This window comes from Ranitomeya imitator, chromosome 3, assembly GCF_032444005.1.
Source record: "Ranitomeya imitator isolate aRanImi1 chromosome 3, aRanImi1.pri, whole genome shotgun sequence".
Taxonomy (NCBI): Eukaryota; Metazoa; Chordata; class Amphibia; order Anura; family Dendrobatidae; genus Ranitomeya; species Ranitomeya imitator.
The window spans coordinates 707,154,229-707,168,397 of record NC_091284.1 but is presented as its reverse complement, the minus strand read 5'-3'; the positions used below and the strand labels follow the sequence as shown (position 1 = coordinate 707,168,397).

The following is a 14,169-nucleotide window of genomic DNA, read 5'->3' as shown; positions in this document are numbered from 1 at the left end:
TTCTCCAAAGACAGTTAAAGGGAATCTGTCAGCAGGTTTTTTCTATGTAATCTGAGAACAGTATAATGTAAGTGTTAAAACCCAGAATTCAGCAATGCGTCTTCTCCTAAATCACGCTGCTCTCCGATGAGGGAGCAAAAACCTGCTGACAGATTCCCTTTAGTGATGAACCGGTTGCACATGCTCAGTCATGCTCTCTTCAAGAAGTAGCTTACCCCTCTCCTTTTCTCTGGATCAGACGGTGTTTGAGCAGCTGTGCACCCCACAATCCTACATTTACCCTGTGGATAGGTGATAAATGTTGTTCATGGGACAACCTCTTTAAAAGGCCCAGGTGGGTGCAGGAAAGGAGCTTCTCCTTCACGCTCAGTACTGGCACCAACATCCGGAGGGGAACGTCATGTGCTCGCTGCAGCCAATCAGCAGCAGTCGTCACATTCTGTCTGAACAGGAAGAGATGTTTCATATTGTTTTGACAGAATGTGAAGGCTGCAGCCAATCAGCTGTCTAGTCGTAACATTAAAAATGGAAAATTCTCAGTAGGAATTTCAGACAATGTATATTGGCAAGTACGGTAATTTATCTCCTAATTACGCACTTTAATTCCATACTTCTTATAACCTAGACAACCACTCTAAGGCCTCATGCATGTGGCAGATCAGCATGCGGGACGCTGTACAGAGGAACATGCAGTCCCTGCAGGTCAGTTTTATAGATCCATAGCTGTATCTTCACGCTGCACTGTATCTGCTTTGTACAGTAACATATTACGGAATAATCCTCATCTAGAGGTGAACATAGGAGAACTGGCCATTCCATGGAATCCAACGGAACAAGCCATACATATAGAACCCAACAGAAAAAATTCTATATCCCGCTGTATAAATACAAAAATAAAAATAAACTTGGAGGTTATACAACGCCGTGATCAGTGCTTGTGCATAAACCAAGTAAAATCAAACCATGTAGATGTATCCTGGGGAGAGTAGGTCAACGTTCGTTATATAGGACCTGTCACTTGTCATAAATAAGTCATTTCTTTTTACTACGGTTATCTTGAATCTGCTTATGTTTTGTTCCCGACATATGGTCACCTCTTTTCTATATATAAATCTAGTCTTGTTATCCACCTGGGTGTGGTCAAGATCAAAGAACAGTGAAAGCCCACTAGGCCATATCTAAGGAACGGAGATGCCCAGGAATAGAAGAAAAACATTGCAAGATTCTGGAGAACAGCAGCAATTGCAGCAAGTAAGTTAGAAATTTACATATTTATGGCAAGTGACAGGTGCTTTTTAACCCCTTCATGACCTTGGGGTTTTTCCGTGTTCGTTTTTCACTCCTCTCCTTCCCAGAGCCATAACTTTTTTATTTTTCCGTCAATTTGGCCATGTGAGGGCTTATTTTTTGCGGGACGAGTTGTACTTTTGAACGACATCATTGGTTTTAGCATGTCGTGTACTAGAAAACGGGAAAAAAGTTCCAAGTGCGGTGAAATTGCAAAAAAAAGTGCAATCCCACACTTGTTTTTTGTTTGGCTTTTTCGCTAGGTTCACTAAATGCTAAAACTGACCTGCCATTATGATTCTCCAGGTCAGTATGAGTTCATAGACACCTAACATGACTAGGTTATTTTTTTATCTAAGTGGTGAAAAAAAATTCCAAACTTTGCTAAAAAAAAAAAAAAAAAAAAAAAGGCGCCATTTTCCGATACCCGTAGCGTCTCCATTTTTCGTGATCTGGGGTCGGTTGAGGGCTTATTTTTTGCGTGCCGAGATGACGTTTTTAATGATAGCATTTCGGTGCAGATACGTTCTTTTGATCGCCCGTTATTGCATTTTAATGCAATGTCGCGGCAACAAAAAAAACGTAATTCTGGCGTTTTGAATTTTTTTCCCGCTACGCTGTTTAGCGATCAGGTTAATGCTTTTTTTTAGTTGATAGATCGGGCGATTCTGAGCGCGGCGATACCAAATATGCGTAGATTTTATATTTTTTTTATTGATTTATTTTGATTGGGGCGAAAGGGGGGTGATTTAAACTTTTATATATATTTTTTTTTTTTTTTACATTTTTTTCAACTTTTTTTTTTTAACTTTTGCCATGCTTCAATAGCCTCCATGGGAGGCCGCTGCTATGTAGCAGAAATGGAGGTGTGCTGTGAGAGCCGACCACAGGGTGGCGCTCACAGCCACCGGTCATCAGTAAGCATAGAGGTCTCAAGGACCTCTATGGTTACAATGGAGACGCATCGCCGACCCCCGATCATGTGACCGGGGTCGGCGATGACGTCATTTCCGGCCGCCCGGCCGGATGCGGTAGTTAAATGTCGCTGTCTGCGTTTGACAGCGGCATTTAACTAGTTAATAGGTGCGGGCAGATCGCGATTCTGCCCGCGCCTATTACGGGCACATGTCAGCTGTTCAAAACAGCTGACATGTCCCGGCTTTGGTGCGGGCTCACCGCGGAGCCCTGCATCAAAGCAGGGGATCTGACCTCGGACGTACTATCCCGTCCGAGGTCTGATAGGGGTTAAACACAAAGGATAAATCTCCCATAAAGTACATGTTTTACCTAAAAGCACCATGCTCCAAATAATATTAAGCTATAAATTACCTTAAGTTTATGCTCCTTTCTGTTGATAATCACAGCAGTAATCTGTTGGTCCATGAATATTAAAATGGTGCACAAGAGGGCAGGGATTACTGTAGGGAACACTGTCCACCAGGGGTTTGTTCCAATAGGGTTAACAAACCAACCTCTGTCGTCTCTGGTTGGCTATAATAGATAAAAAAAAATTATACATAGCTCAAAAAAATAAAGGGAACACAAACAACAGAACATAACTCCAAGTAAATCAAACTTCTGTGAAATCAAACTGTCCACTTAGGAAGCAACACTGATTGACAATCAATTTCACATGCTGTTGTGCAAATGGAATAGACAACAGAAGGAAATTATTGGCAATTATCAAGACACCCTCAATAAAGGAGTGGTTCTGCAGGTGGGGACCACAGACCACATCTCAGTACCAATGCTTTCTGGCTGATGTTTTGGTCACTTTTGAACGCTGGTTGTGCTTTCACCCTTGTGGTAGCATGAGAGGGACTCTACAACCCACACAAGTGGCTCAGGTAGTGCAGCTCATCCAGGATGGCACATCAATGCAAGCTGTGGCAAGAAGGTTTGCTGTATCTGTCAGCGTAGTGTTCAGAGGCTAGAGGCGCTACCAGTAGACAGGCCAGAACACCAGGAGACATGGAGGGGGCTGTAGGAGAGCAACAACCCAGCAGTAGGACCGCTACCTCAGCCTTTGTGCAAGGAGGAACAGGAGGGGCACTGCCGAGCACTGAAAAATGATCTCCAGCAGGCCACAAATGTGCATGTGTCTGCACAAACAGTTAGAAACTGACTCCATGAGGATGGCCTGAGTGCCTGACGTCCACACATGGGGGTTGTGCTCTTCACAGATGAAAGCAGGTTCACACTCAGCACATGTGACAGACGTGACAGAGTCTGGAGACGCCGTGGAGAGCGATCTGCTGCCTGCAACATCCTTCAGCATGACCGGTTTGGCAGTGGGTCAGTAATGGTGTGGGGTGGAATTTCTTTGGAGGGCCGCACAGCCCTCCATGTGCTCACGAGAGGTAGCCTGACTGCCATTAGGTACCGAGATGAGATCCTCAGACCCCTTGTGAGACCATATGCTGGTGCAGTTGGCCCTGGGTTTCTCCTAATGCAGGACAATGCCAGACCTCATGTGGCTGGGGTGTGTCAGCAGTTCCAGCAAGATGAAGGCATTGGAGCTATGAACTGGCTCACCCGTTCCCCAGACTTGAATCCAATTGAACACATCTGTGACACAATGTCTCGCATCATCCACCAACGTCACGTTGCACCACAGACTGTCCAGGAGTTGGCAGATGCTTTAGTCCAGGTCTGGGAGGAGATCTCTCAGGAGACCATCTGCCACCTCATCACGAGCATGCCCAGGCGTTGTAGGGAGGTCATACAGGCACGTGAAGGCCAAACATACTACTGAGGATCAGCCTGTAACTTAATTTTCCACTTTGATTTTGAGCATCATTCCAACTCCAGACCTCCGTGGGATATTAGTTGTGATTTACGTTGATCCTTTTTAGGTTTTATTGCTTTCAACACATTCCACTATGTAATGAATAAAGATTTACAACTGCAATATTTTATTCAGTGATATCTAGGATGTGGGATTTTAGTGTTTCCTTTATTTTTTTGAGCAGTGTATATACTATATACTGGTTTGTTACACACTGCTACTCAATGCATGAAATGTAAAAATGTATATCGATGGGATTTCAAGGAACAGAATACCATAATTATCCGATATTTAATTAGCTTTTTTTTTTCCAAGAAATAGTGCCACTCTTGTCCATGGTGTGTGACAGGTATCGCAGTTCAGCCCCAATCAAAGTCATGAGTCTGAACTGTAATACCAGACTCAGCCCATGGACATAGGAACAATGATGGAACGCAAAACATCTACAGCCTTTAACATATCCCAGTGGTATTATGTAAAACACATACTCTTACCATACCGCTATCCTATAGAATCCTATCTTTATCCAACAGATGGAAGAAATATAATACAGGCCCAGCCTAATATTATCTACTAATCCGTCAGAAAGTAAATGGATCAAGCTTCCTTCCTTAAACAGATGTGGCTGAAACGTTAAACGCCTCTGAGTTAGAATGAAGGAGGAAAATTATAAAAAAAAAAAAAAAAATGATTTCCTTACACAATTACCTTAAATACATTTGGAACTTGAAGCTTTGGTGAGGGCACTCCAATTAAATAATCCAAAATCACCATGGTCAAGATTGTGAGGAACACTGCAAAGTCGCTGACCATCGATCGCACCTAAGTACGAAAATGTACAGTTTTATTATTAGAACAATTTTAGAAATAAATTATTTTTCTGTCCAGAAATGGACTTGCTAGTTGCTACGGCACAAGAAAACAAACCATAGCAATATGTTGTCTGTGATAATAGGAAATACGGAGGGCACCACACACTGATTAATCAGCCAGAGAGTTCACCATGGGCTTGGAAACAACATGAAAAGACATAGAAAAAACATCATGCCCATATATTGGGAACACCTCAGATTATATAAAAGTCAAAAAAGCTTTATTGGTAGGAATACACAGCACAAACAACAAACACTAAAATACAAACAGATACCTATGCAAGAAACCATACCCTAGTATAGGGGAAATGATGACTAGCACCTAGAGTCCCCTTCCCCCCTTATTTTTCACACAGAAAACAATATGCAAATAATGTGCAAAAAATGCAAACGAGCAAAATATGTGGCAAATACTGGCTCCTAAGTAATGAACCATACAGGTCTCAATATGCATATATCCAGACACAATGTGCAGATGGAAAATATATACGCCTAAACCGATGTTAAATAACATCCTTGCAAGGAAAATGCAATGCATAATCTGAGGTGTTCCCAATATATGGGCATGATCTTTTTTCTATGTGTTTTCAATATGTTGTCTGTGGGTACATGTATCACAAAGACGCTAAATGACAGCTCTGCCAAGGAGGAGAAGAAGAAGAAGTAGGAGAAGAAGAAGAAGAAGGAGAAGAAGGAGGAGGAGGAGGAGAAGAAGAAGGAGGGGGAAGAGGAGAAGGAAGAGGAGAAGGAAGAGGAGAAGGAAGAGGAGAAGGAAGAGGAGAAGGAAGAGGAGAAGGAAGAGGAGAAGGAAGAGGAGAAGGAAGAGGAGAAGGAAGAGGAGAAGGAAGAGGAGAAGGAAGAGGAGAAGGAAGAGGAGAAGGAAGAGGAGAGGGAGGAGGAGAAGCAGAAGAAGAAATTTGTGTAGTTATTCAGGACAGGTCCATTACAGATGGATTGTAGACTAACTGAGTATACCTATATGCAGTTGTAGACAAAATGGACCATATTGCTTCCTTCCAAATACCAATAATCTCTATAGGTTGTTATCTAGACTGGACACTTGGAGACTTCTCACGTTAGATTTCACAAGGGTAAAGCTACCCAACAGCCATCTCTCCTGACTCCCTCATACACATGAGCACTTAGCTTAGTATGAGCATTCATGTGTTGTCAATGGGAAGAGAGGAGGAACCTATTCCTGGACTTTTCTCTCCCTAAAAAAACTAAACAGAAAGCTCATCCATCTCTCAGGGAAGGGTGGGTGGTTCTAGGGGTCCCCATACACATCAGATGTCAAATGTGTATGGGGCCTTAACAATCTTCTCATATGGTGCAATTACGCAGTTACAGTTAGATATAAAAAAAATTACCCACCTTGGTAGGAAAGTAGCGACTTGTTTTAAAGGTTTTCAACATGCCGGACAGTGCAAATGTGGTAAAAAACAGAATGCAGGACCAGAAGAGGACATCTGGAGTGTACGGTCCATGTTGTCCGCAGGCAGGACCCACAAACTCTCCATGCATCATTTTACAATTCTTAAAAATAAATGTAAGAGTACTCTCAGACAAGCTATCTCATTACAGTCTTTATTTTAGGTGGAGGGGATTGTTCTTGATAAAACAACAGCACAATAGTGTATATATTCAGTTGGGTCCAGAAATATTTGGACAGTGACCGAATCTTTGTGATTTGGGCTCTGCATACCACTATTTTTTATTTAAAATTAAACAACTGAGATGCAATTGAAGTGTAGACTTTCAGATTTAATTAAAGCGATTCAACAAATTATCTTGTGAAATGTTTAGGAATTGCAACCATTTTTCTACAAAGTCTCAGCTTCAGGGCTCAAAAGTAATCAGACAAATTAACTTTATCATAAATAAAATGTTCATTTTTATTACTTTGTAGAGAATCCTTTGCAGGCAATGACTGTCTGAAGTCTGGAAGCCATGGAAGTCACCAAACGCTGGGTTTCCGCCTTTGTGAAGCGGTCAGGCTTTTACTGCAGCTGACTTCAGTTGTTGCTCTTTTGTGAGTCTTTCTACTTTAAGTTTTGCCTTAAACATGTGACATGCTACTCAATGGGGGTTGAGATGGGGTGATTGACTTAACCATTGTAGAATATTCCACTTTTTTGCTTTAAAAAAAAAACATCTTGGGTTGTTTTCGTAGTATGTTTTGGATCATTGTCCATCTGTACTGTGAAGTAGCATCCAATCAACCTTGCTGCATTTAGCTGAATCTCAGCAGAGCTTATATCACTGTGCACTTCAGAATTTATCAGGTGGCTTCTGTCTACAATCACATCATGAATAAACACTAGTGACTCAGTGCCATTGGAAGCCATGCAAGCCCATGCCGTCTCACTGGGTCCACCATATTTTTTTTTTTTTTATTCGTTTATTTATTAAACATAGAATGAAATTACAGCATACATATTTGTCCTTGTCGTTAATCTGAGTGGTTACATTACAGGGATTGAAAAAGACAGAACATACATATGCCAATCATTTCACATATAGAAAACGTATGTACTAAATTATGAAACAGTCAGAACATAGGGTTCTTAAACTACAACCAAACTAAACCTCCAGAACTACTAAGCTGCCACTTAACCAAAGTTGAATACATTATTTATTTTGTTCCTTTCCCATTGCGCAATATTTGCAGATCAAAAGGACCAGGTAAACCACATTTCTCCCAATTAGTCAGATCACAGAGTGAGATGAGAGGCGTTCCATCTATCCCAAATTTTGCTGAACTTAGACGGGCAGCCCCTATTTTGATAAAGAGTGCGCTCATAGGGGACAACTGCATTTACCAGTTCAATCCAGGACCTAACGGAGGGGGGTGAGTTCCCCATCCACCGCAGAGCTAGTAACTTCCTTGCCAAGAAAAGTGTTTCTCGTAGAAAAATCCCCGTATAGTGTTCCCAGGCCTCCTCGTCCCACACTCCAAACAGGCAAATTAAGGGTTCAAGAGGAATCGGAATTGACAGTATTGAAGCTAATAATGACGTCACCTCCCTCCAGTAATGAGAGACTATGGGGCACTGCCATATCATGTGCGTAAAATCAGCGTCAGGTGAGTGGCAACGCAAACATTCCGACGTCGAGTATCGACCCATCCGACAAAGTCTCAACGGAGTCAAGTATGACTGGTGGATTATATATAATTGGGTCATCTTATTATTGGCTGATGGGGAGACTCTAAGGGGGGATTCCAAAATATCCTCCCATTCCTCACTTTGCATATCAGGAATAAGCCCCTCCCATTTGCCTCTCACCGAATCCACAACAGAGTTCGTTCCCGCTGATAGCAGATATGTGTATAGGGACGAGATAAGACCCTGAGGTCCCTGGGACTTAAGAATACCTATCAGAGGTAAAGATGAGATGTTACGGTTCATCCCCTCATTCCTGACAAATGACTGAACGGCAGATCTGAGCTGCAGGTATCGAAAAAATTGAGACCTTGGAAGGTCATACTTATTTTGTAGTTGTTCTAAGGACAAAAAAAACCCCTGATCATATAAGTCTCCCATCAAAAGAACCCCGTAGGAAACCCAAAATTTTGTAGATGGGTGATTCACCAGCGTCGGGAAATAACTATTATCCCACAGAGGCATCTCGGCCACAATGTCTCCAAATCCAGTAACTTTTTTAATTTTCTTCCAAGTGGATCGCGCCAATCGAATCATGGGCAGCAAACTAGGAGCACTTATTTTCCCCGATTCCAGAATACCCAACGGACATTTAGCACCAACAGAACTAACTAAGTGACTTTCAGAATTAGGGAGATAGTTATGAGGCATCCATTTACATAATGCTTTAGCCTGTCCCGCCAAATAGTATAAAAAAAATCTGGCACTGCCGCTCCCCCCTCCTGTTTAGGTCTTTGCAAAGTAGTTAGTTTGAGCTTGGGCCTGCTTTTCCCCCACACAAATGAAGTAACGTGAGAATTTAAACTGGTAAAGAAGAATTTTGGTACAGTTACTGCACTATGTTGAAGGCAATAGTTTAATTTAGGGAGCAAAATCATTTTTATGAGATTAATGCAGCCTGCTAGGGACAGTGGAAGCTTAGGGTACCGTCACACTATAACATTTCGATCGCTACGACGGTACGATTCGTGACGTTCCAGCGATATCGTTACGATATCGCTGTGTCTGACACGCAGCAGCGATCAGGGATCCTGCTGAGAATCGTACGTCGTAGCAGATCGTTTAGAACTTTCTTTCATCGCTGGATCTCCCGCTGTCATCGCTAGATCGGTGTGTGTGACACTGATCTAGCGATGCGATCCAGCGATGCGTTCGCTTGTAACCAGGGTAAACATCGGGTAACTAAGCGCAGGACCGCGCTTAGTTACCCGATGTTTACCCTGGTTACAAGCGTTAAACTAAAAAAAAAACAAACAGCACATACTTACATTCTGGTGTCCGTCAGGTCCCTTGCCGTCTGCTTCCCGCACTGTGACTGCCGGCCGTAAAGTGAAAGCAGAGCACAGCGGCTGTGCTTTCACTTTCACTTTACGGCCGGCAGTCACTGAGTGCGGGAAGCAGACTGCAAGGGACCTGACGGACACCAGAATGTAAGTATGTGCTGTTTGTTTTTTTTTAGTTTAACGCTTGTAACCAGGGTAAACATCGGGTAACTAAGCGCGGTCCTGCGCTTAGTTACCCGATGTTTACCCTGGTTACCCGGGGACCTCGGCATCGTTGGTCGCTGGAGAGCTGTCTGTGTGACTGCTCCCCAGCGACCACACTACGATTTACCTACGATCACGGCCAGGTCATATCGATGGTCGTGATCGTAGGTAAATCGTATAGTGTGACGGTACCCTTACTCCAAGATGCAAATTTCAATTTAGTGTATTCCAACAGGGGGAGAACATTGAGCTGTAGATCCGACCCACTGCACTGGGACATGTAAATACCCAGGTACTTAAATTCAGACACTATGGGCAGTAAAGAAAGAGTATTAAGATTGGGTGCTGGGAGTTGAGATAAAGGCAATAGGGCAGATTTATCCCAATTAATATATAGGCCTGAGAACCCACTAAATTTATCTATGGTAGCAATTATTTTTGGCAACGTTTCTTCTGCCCTATCCATGAATATTATCATATCGTCAGCATATAAACCAATGATGTCGGTGCGGTCCGCTATTCTAATACCATCAATACCAGGGGTTGAGCGCAAACGCACAGCCAATGCCTCTATTGCTAGAGCAAATAGGGCCGGAGAGAGGGGACACCCTTGACGGGTTCCCCTATATAGTGAAAAAGGTTCAGACATAGAGCCGTTGACAACTATACGGGCCTTGGGCTTCAGATACAACACACCAACCCATTTCAAAAATTTCTCCCCAAAGCCATATTTCTGCAGACAAGCGGACAAAAAGGGCCATTCAAGTGAGTCGAACGCCTTGGCTGCGTCCAGCAACGCCAATGCCCAGGCACTGTCTGGTAACAAAGAACTGTACTGAATCACCGACTGGACCCGTCTAATATTTATGGAGGTGCTCTTACCGGGTATAAAGCCAGTTTGATCTGGATGTATAATATCTAGTATAATGGAGTTCAACCTGGTAGCCAGTATCTTAGCAAGGATCTTGTAATCCACATTTACCAAGGATATGGGACGATAGGATCCGCATTACAAAGGATCTTTCCCCTCCTTCTTAAGTACAATAATATGTGCCTCATAAAAAGTATCAGGTAGACACCCTCACTTCCATATCTCTTTAAATACTTTCAATAAAAGCGGAGCCAGTATCCCCCGGTATCTCCTATACAACTCTACAGGGAAGCCATCTGGCCCAGGGGCCTTCCCAGCGGCCATATCTGTTATAGCTTGCTCCACTTCCTCCAGGGTAAATTCAGCGTCCATAAAGGTCCGCTGGGCGGAACTCAGCACAGGGAATGTTATATCGGACAAATATCCCAGACAATCGGAAACACCAAAACCGCTCTTAGATTCATACAGCCCCTTATAATAGTTATAAAAACATTGAAGTATTCCCTCAGTAGTGGAATTCAATGAGCCGTCCGGTGAGCGAATTTGTAATATCATGTTAGATGTGTTGTGTTGACGCACCAAGTAGGCCAGAAATTTCCCCGCCTGATTTCCCATTTCAAAGTACGATTGTCGCGTAAAAAACAACTTACGCTTAGACTTGGTGTCTATGTGTTGGGCGTATAGTCTTTGCAGAGTCAACCACTCAACCCTATTATCATTAGTCTGGTCAGCTGTATATGCTGCCTCAGCATTTCTCAAACGTTGTTCAATCTCATCGTCCTCCCTCGATGTTACCCTTTTAATATATGAGATTGTAGAAGACAGACAGCCCCTTAGATATGCCTTAAGTGTATCCCAAAATAAATTAATATTCTGAAGTTCTGAGTGGGACTGAATGAAGCAGTTCAGCTGGTCAACTGTCCTATCGTCCGAATCCATTAGTTTAAGCCAAAAGGGATTCAATTTCCATACTCTACCATTATTCAATGTCCCAAACACAAGTTTAAGAATAATCGGACTGTGGTCTGAGGTCCCTCTATTACCGTGTTCCACACTATCCACCCACCGCACTAGGTCGCCGGACCCGAAGATATAATCTATGCGAGAGAGGGAACTTCTAGTGGATGAGTGGCAGGTATATCCCCTCTCCCCGGGGTGATGCATCCTCCATAGATCTATCCAGCCGCTACCTTCCATGAACAGTGCCAACTGAGTCGGGGTCGAGGAAGAAGAAGAAGACAAAGGTTCCCCAGGCGACCCATCTCCCAATCGCATTCTATCTAAATTACTGTCCATAACTAAGTTGAAGTCACCCATACAAATAACATGTGCGTCTGGGTAGCTTAATGCAAAGCTCATTGCCATCTTAAGTACTGAAGTATTAGCCGGGGGGGGGGGGTTATATATGCATAGTATGACGTATTCGCGGGAATTAATTAATGCATGGACAAAAACAAAACGTCCCTCTAAATCTCGCCGAGACGTCTGGGCCTCCCATTGGACATCTTTGTGTACCAATAGTGATACCCCTCTCGAGTAGCTAGTGTGAAACGCGTGAGCATACCACTGTACCCAAGGTTTCTGTACACCTCTGGCTGTATCTCTGGTCAGATGTGTCTCTACCAGGGCCACAATATGAGGATGATATCGTCTAATTTGAGAGAACACCTTGATTTTCTTCCGGGGTGATTTAATACCCCGTATGTTCCATGTCATGTATATCAATTCAGACCCCATATCCAGCCATTAAAAAACATGGTATGCATTGATGGTGAGAAAAGTCCGCTAATTACGCATGGGAAGTCATAATGGCTTTGGAGGCGGCTCTTACCCAAATACCTACTAAAACTAATTAAATCTAACAAAAAAGAAAAACAACAACTTAAAAACTGAACAGTAGAGGAGTAAGATCCTATACTCCTACAGTCAAATATAAAAGGGGATACCCTCACTGAATCCAGCGTCCGGTATTGTTAACAACCTCAGCACCCACTTAGAGAGCTCCATTTATGTTACCATTAGACAAGGAGCATAAATTAGGAGTCTTTCACATTAGACACCCCGTGAGACCGCAACCATTCGGCCGCCTCCGCCGGATCCGTGAAGAATAAGGTGGAACCATCATGAACAATGCGCAGTCGAGCCGGATAAAGCATGGAGTAGATGATACTCTTATCTCTAAGTTGTTTCTTGATGTCCATGAACCGCGCCCGCTGTTTTTGGAGTTCCATGGAGAAATCTGGAAAAATCGATATGGTAGCATTGTTGAATTTAATAGGGCCCTTCTGTCGCGCCAAACGAAGAACAGCATCTCTGTCCCTACAGTTGAGAAGACGTGCCAGGAAGGGTCGGGGTGGAGTTCCAGGGGGAAGAGGTCTCGTTGGGACCCTATGGGCCCTCTCCACTGCAAATGTTGAAGAAAATTCGCCCCCCAGGGAGGCCTTAAGCCAGTCCTCCAGAAATTGTTTGGGTTGCTGACCCTCCGAACGCTCCGGCAGACCGATAATTCGAATATTATTGTGACGCAATCTGTTCTCCAGATCATCTGCCTTTTGTTTCCAGGCGTTTACAGAGCCAGCGGCTTTTGTCAACTTAGCCTCCATAGGGGTGATGGTATCCTCTATGTGAGACACTCTTGTTTCAACCTCCGAAATACGCCCTCTCATAGCTTGCATATCATGCCGCAGACGACCCATCTCAGTATGCACATCCTCTATTTTTTCTGTGAGAGATGATCTAGTGAGGGATATAGCTTGCATTAGCTGCTCTGATGCCTGTTTAAGAGTCAGTTCATCTTGTTCTCCCTCCTCATTACTATCAGAAAGACGATTTTTACGCTGGGTCTGTGCAGGGTTATTTCTGAGAGTGCGTGCATTATCAGAAGGATCCTCCCTGGCGTACTTCCTTAGTTTGTCAGCAGCCCCTGTTCCCTTAGAGTGATGCATGGCAGGCAGCTAGAAGGGCTCCACTGGTTAATTGCAGTTATATACGTATATAGTGCACTCTCCAATTCCAGTCACAACAGAGTTAAATGTAGGGCTATATTCCAGAGAGACCACTAGATAGGCAGCTGGGATATTGAGAGTGATATAGGCAGCAGTTTTAATATGCACCCGGACTCTGTATGTTAGAGCAGATCCACAGTCTACACAGGGGGAACAGCAGAGCGAGGGGGGGGAGGGTTAACCCCTCTAGAGTTATGGCGCTGGCAGTAGAAGTACTTGTATGGCAGGGGGCACGGGGCCCAATCTTTCAGGGCACACACACCGCGCCACCTCATTATTTCAGGCTAGTCTCTCACCTCCTGAGCTGCGCCGCAGATATGACTGAGAGCGCCGCTTCCCCACTGTCAGGGCGCGCGCTGCAGTGATGCGCCCCCCGCAGACACCGCCGTCCACCTCCGGTCTTCCTGCTCCTGCTCACCGGTGCTCTCCAGCGCTCACCGCTAAGGTCCGGAGATCGCCGACTCCAAGAGGGAGGATGCCCGGCACCAAGAAAAGCCGGCGCTGCGTCTGGTCCTCTCAGCGCGTGCACTCAGAAAATGGCCGCCGCTGCACGTGGAGTCTGCCGCCCGTCCAGGCCACCACAGCTCCTATCGTCCCAAACCTTCACAGTGGCCATCCGAAGGGTCCACAGGGTTCCTGAGACTATGGGGTACCAGTACCAACCGGCACAGTATGTCAATTAAGGGTCCAAATGG

The 14,169-nt window shown here is 44.2% G+C and overlaps 1 protein-coding gene across 2 annotated transcripts in view; it reads right to left on the bottom strand.

The window, feature by feature from the left end:
• Positions 1-14,169, bottom strand: part of LOC138670889 (electroneutral sodium bicarbonate exchanger 1) — a 346,456-nt gene that overhangs the window by 32,522 nt on the left and 299,765 nt on the right. Inside the window, exons 16-18 of one of the 2 annotated variants that reach the window (XM_069758639.1) lie at positions 6,322-6,483; positions 4,784-4,897; positions 2,617-2,778 (exon numbers count right to left, since the gene is read on the bottom strand). In XM_069758639.1, coding sequence (XP_069614740.1) covers positions 2,617-2,778; positions 4,784-4,897; positions 6,322-6,483 — 438 coding nt within the window. The remainder of the gene's footprint in view (positions 1-2,616; positions 2,779-4,783; positions 4,898-6,321; positions 6,484-14,169) is intronic. The other variant, XM_069758640.1, reaches the window with a different exon arrangement.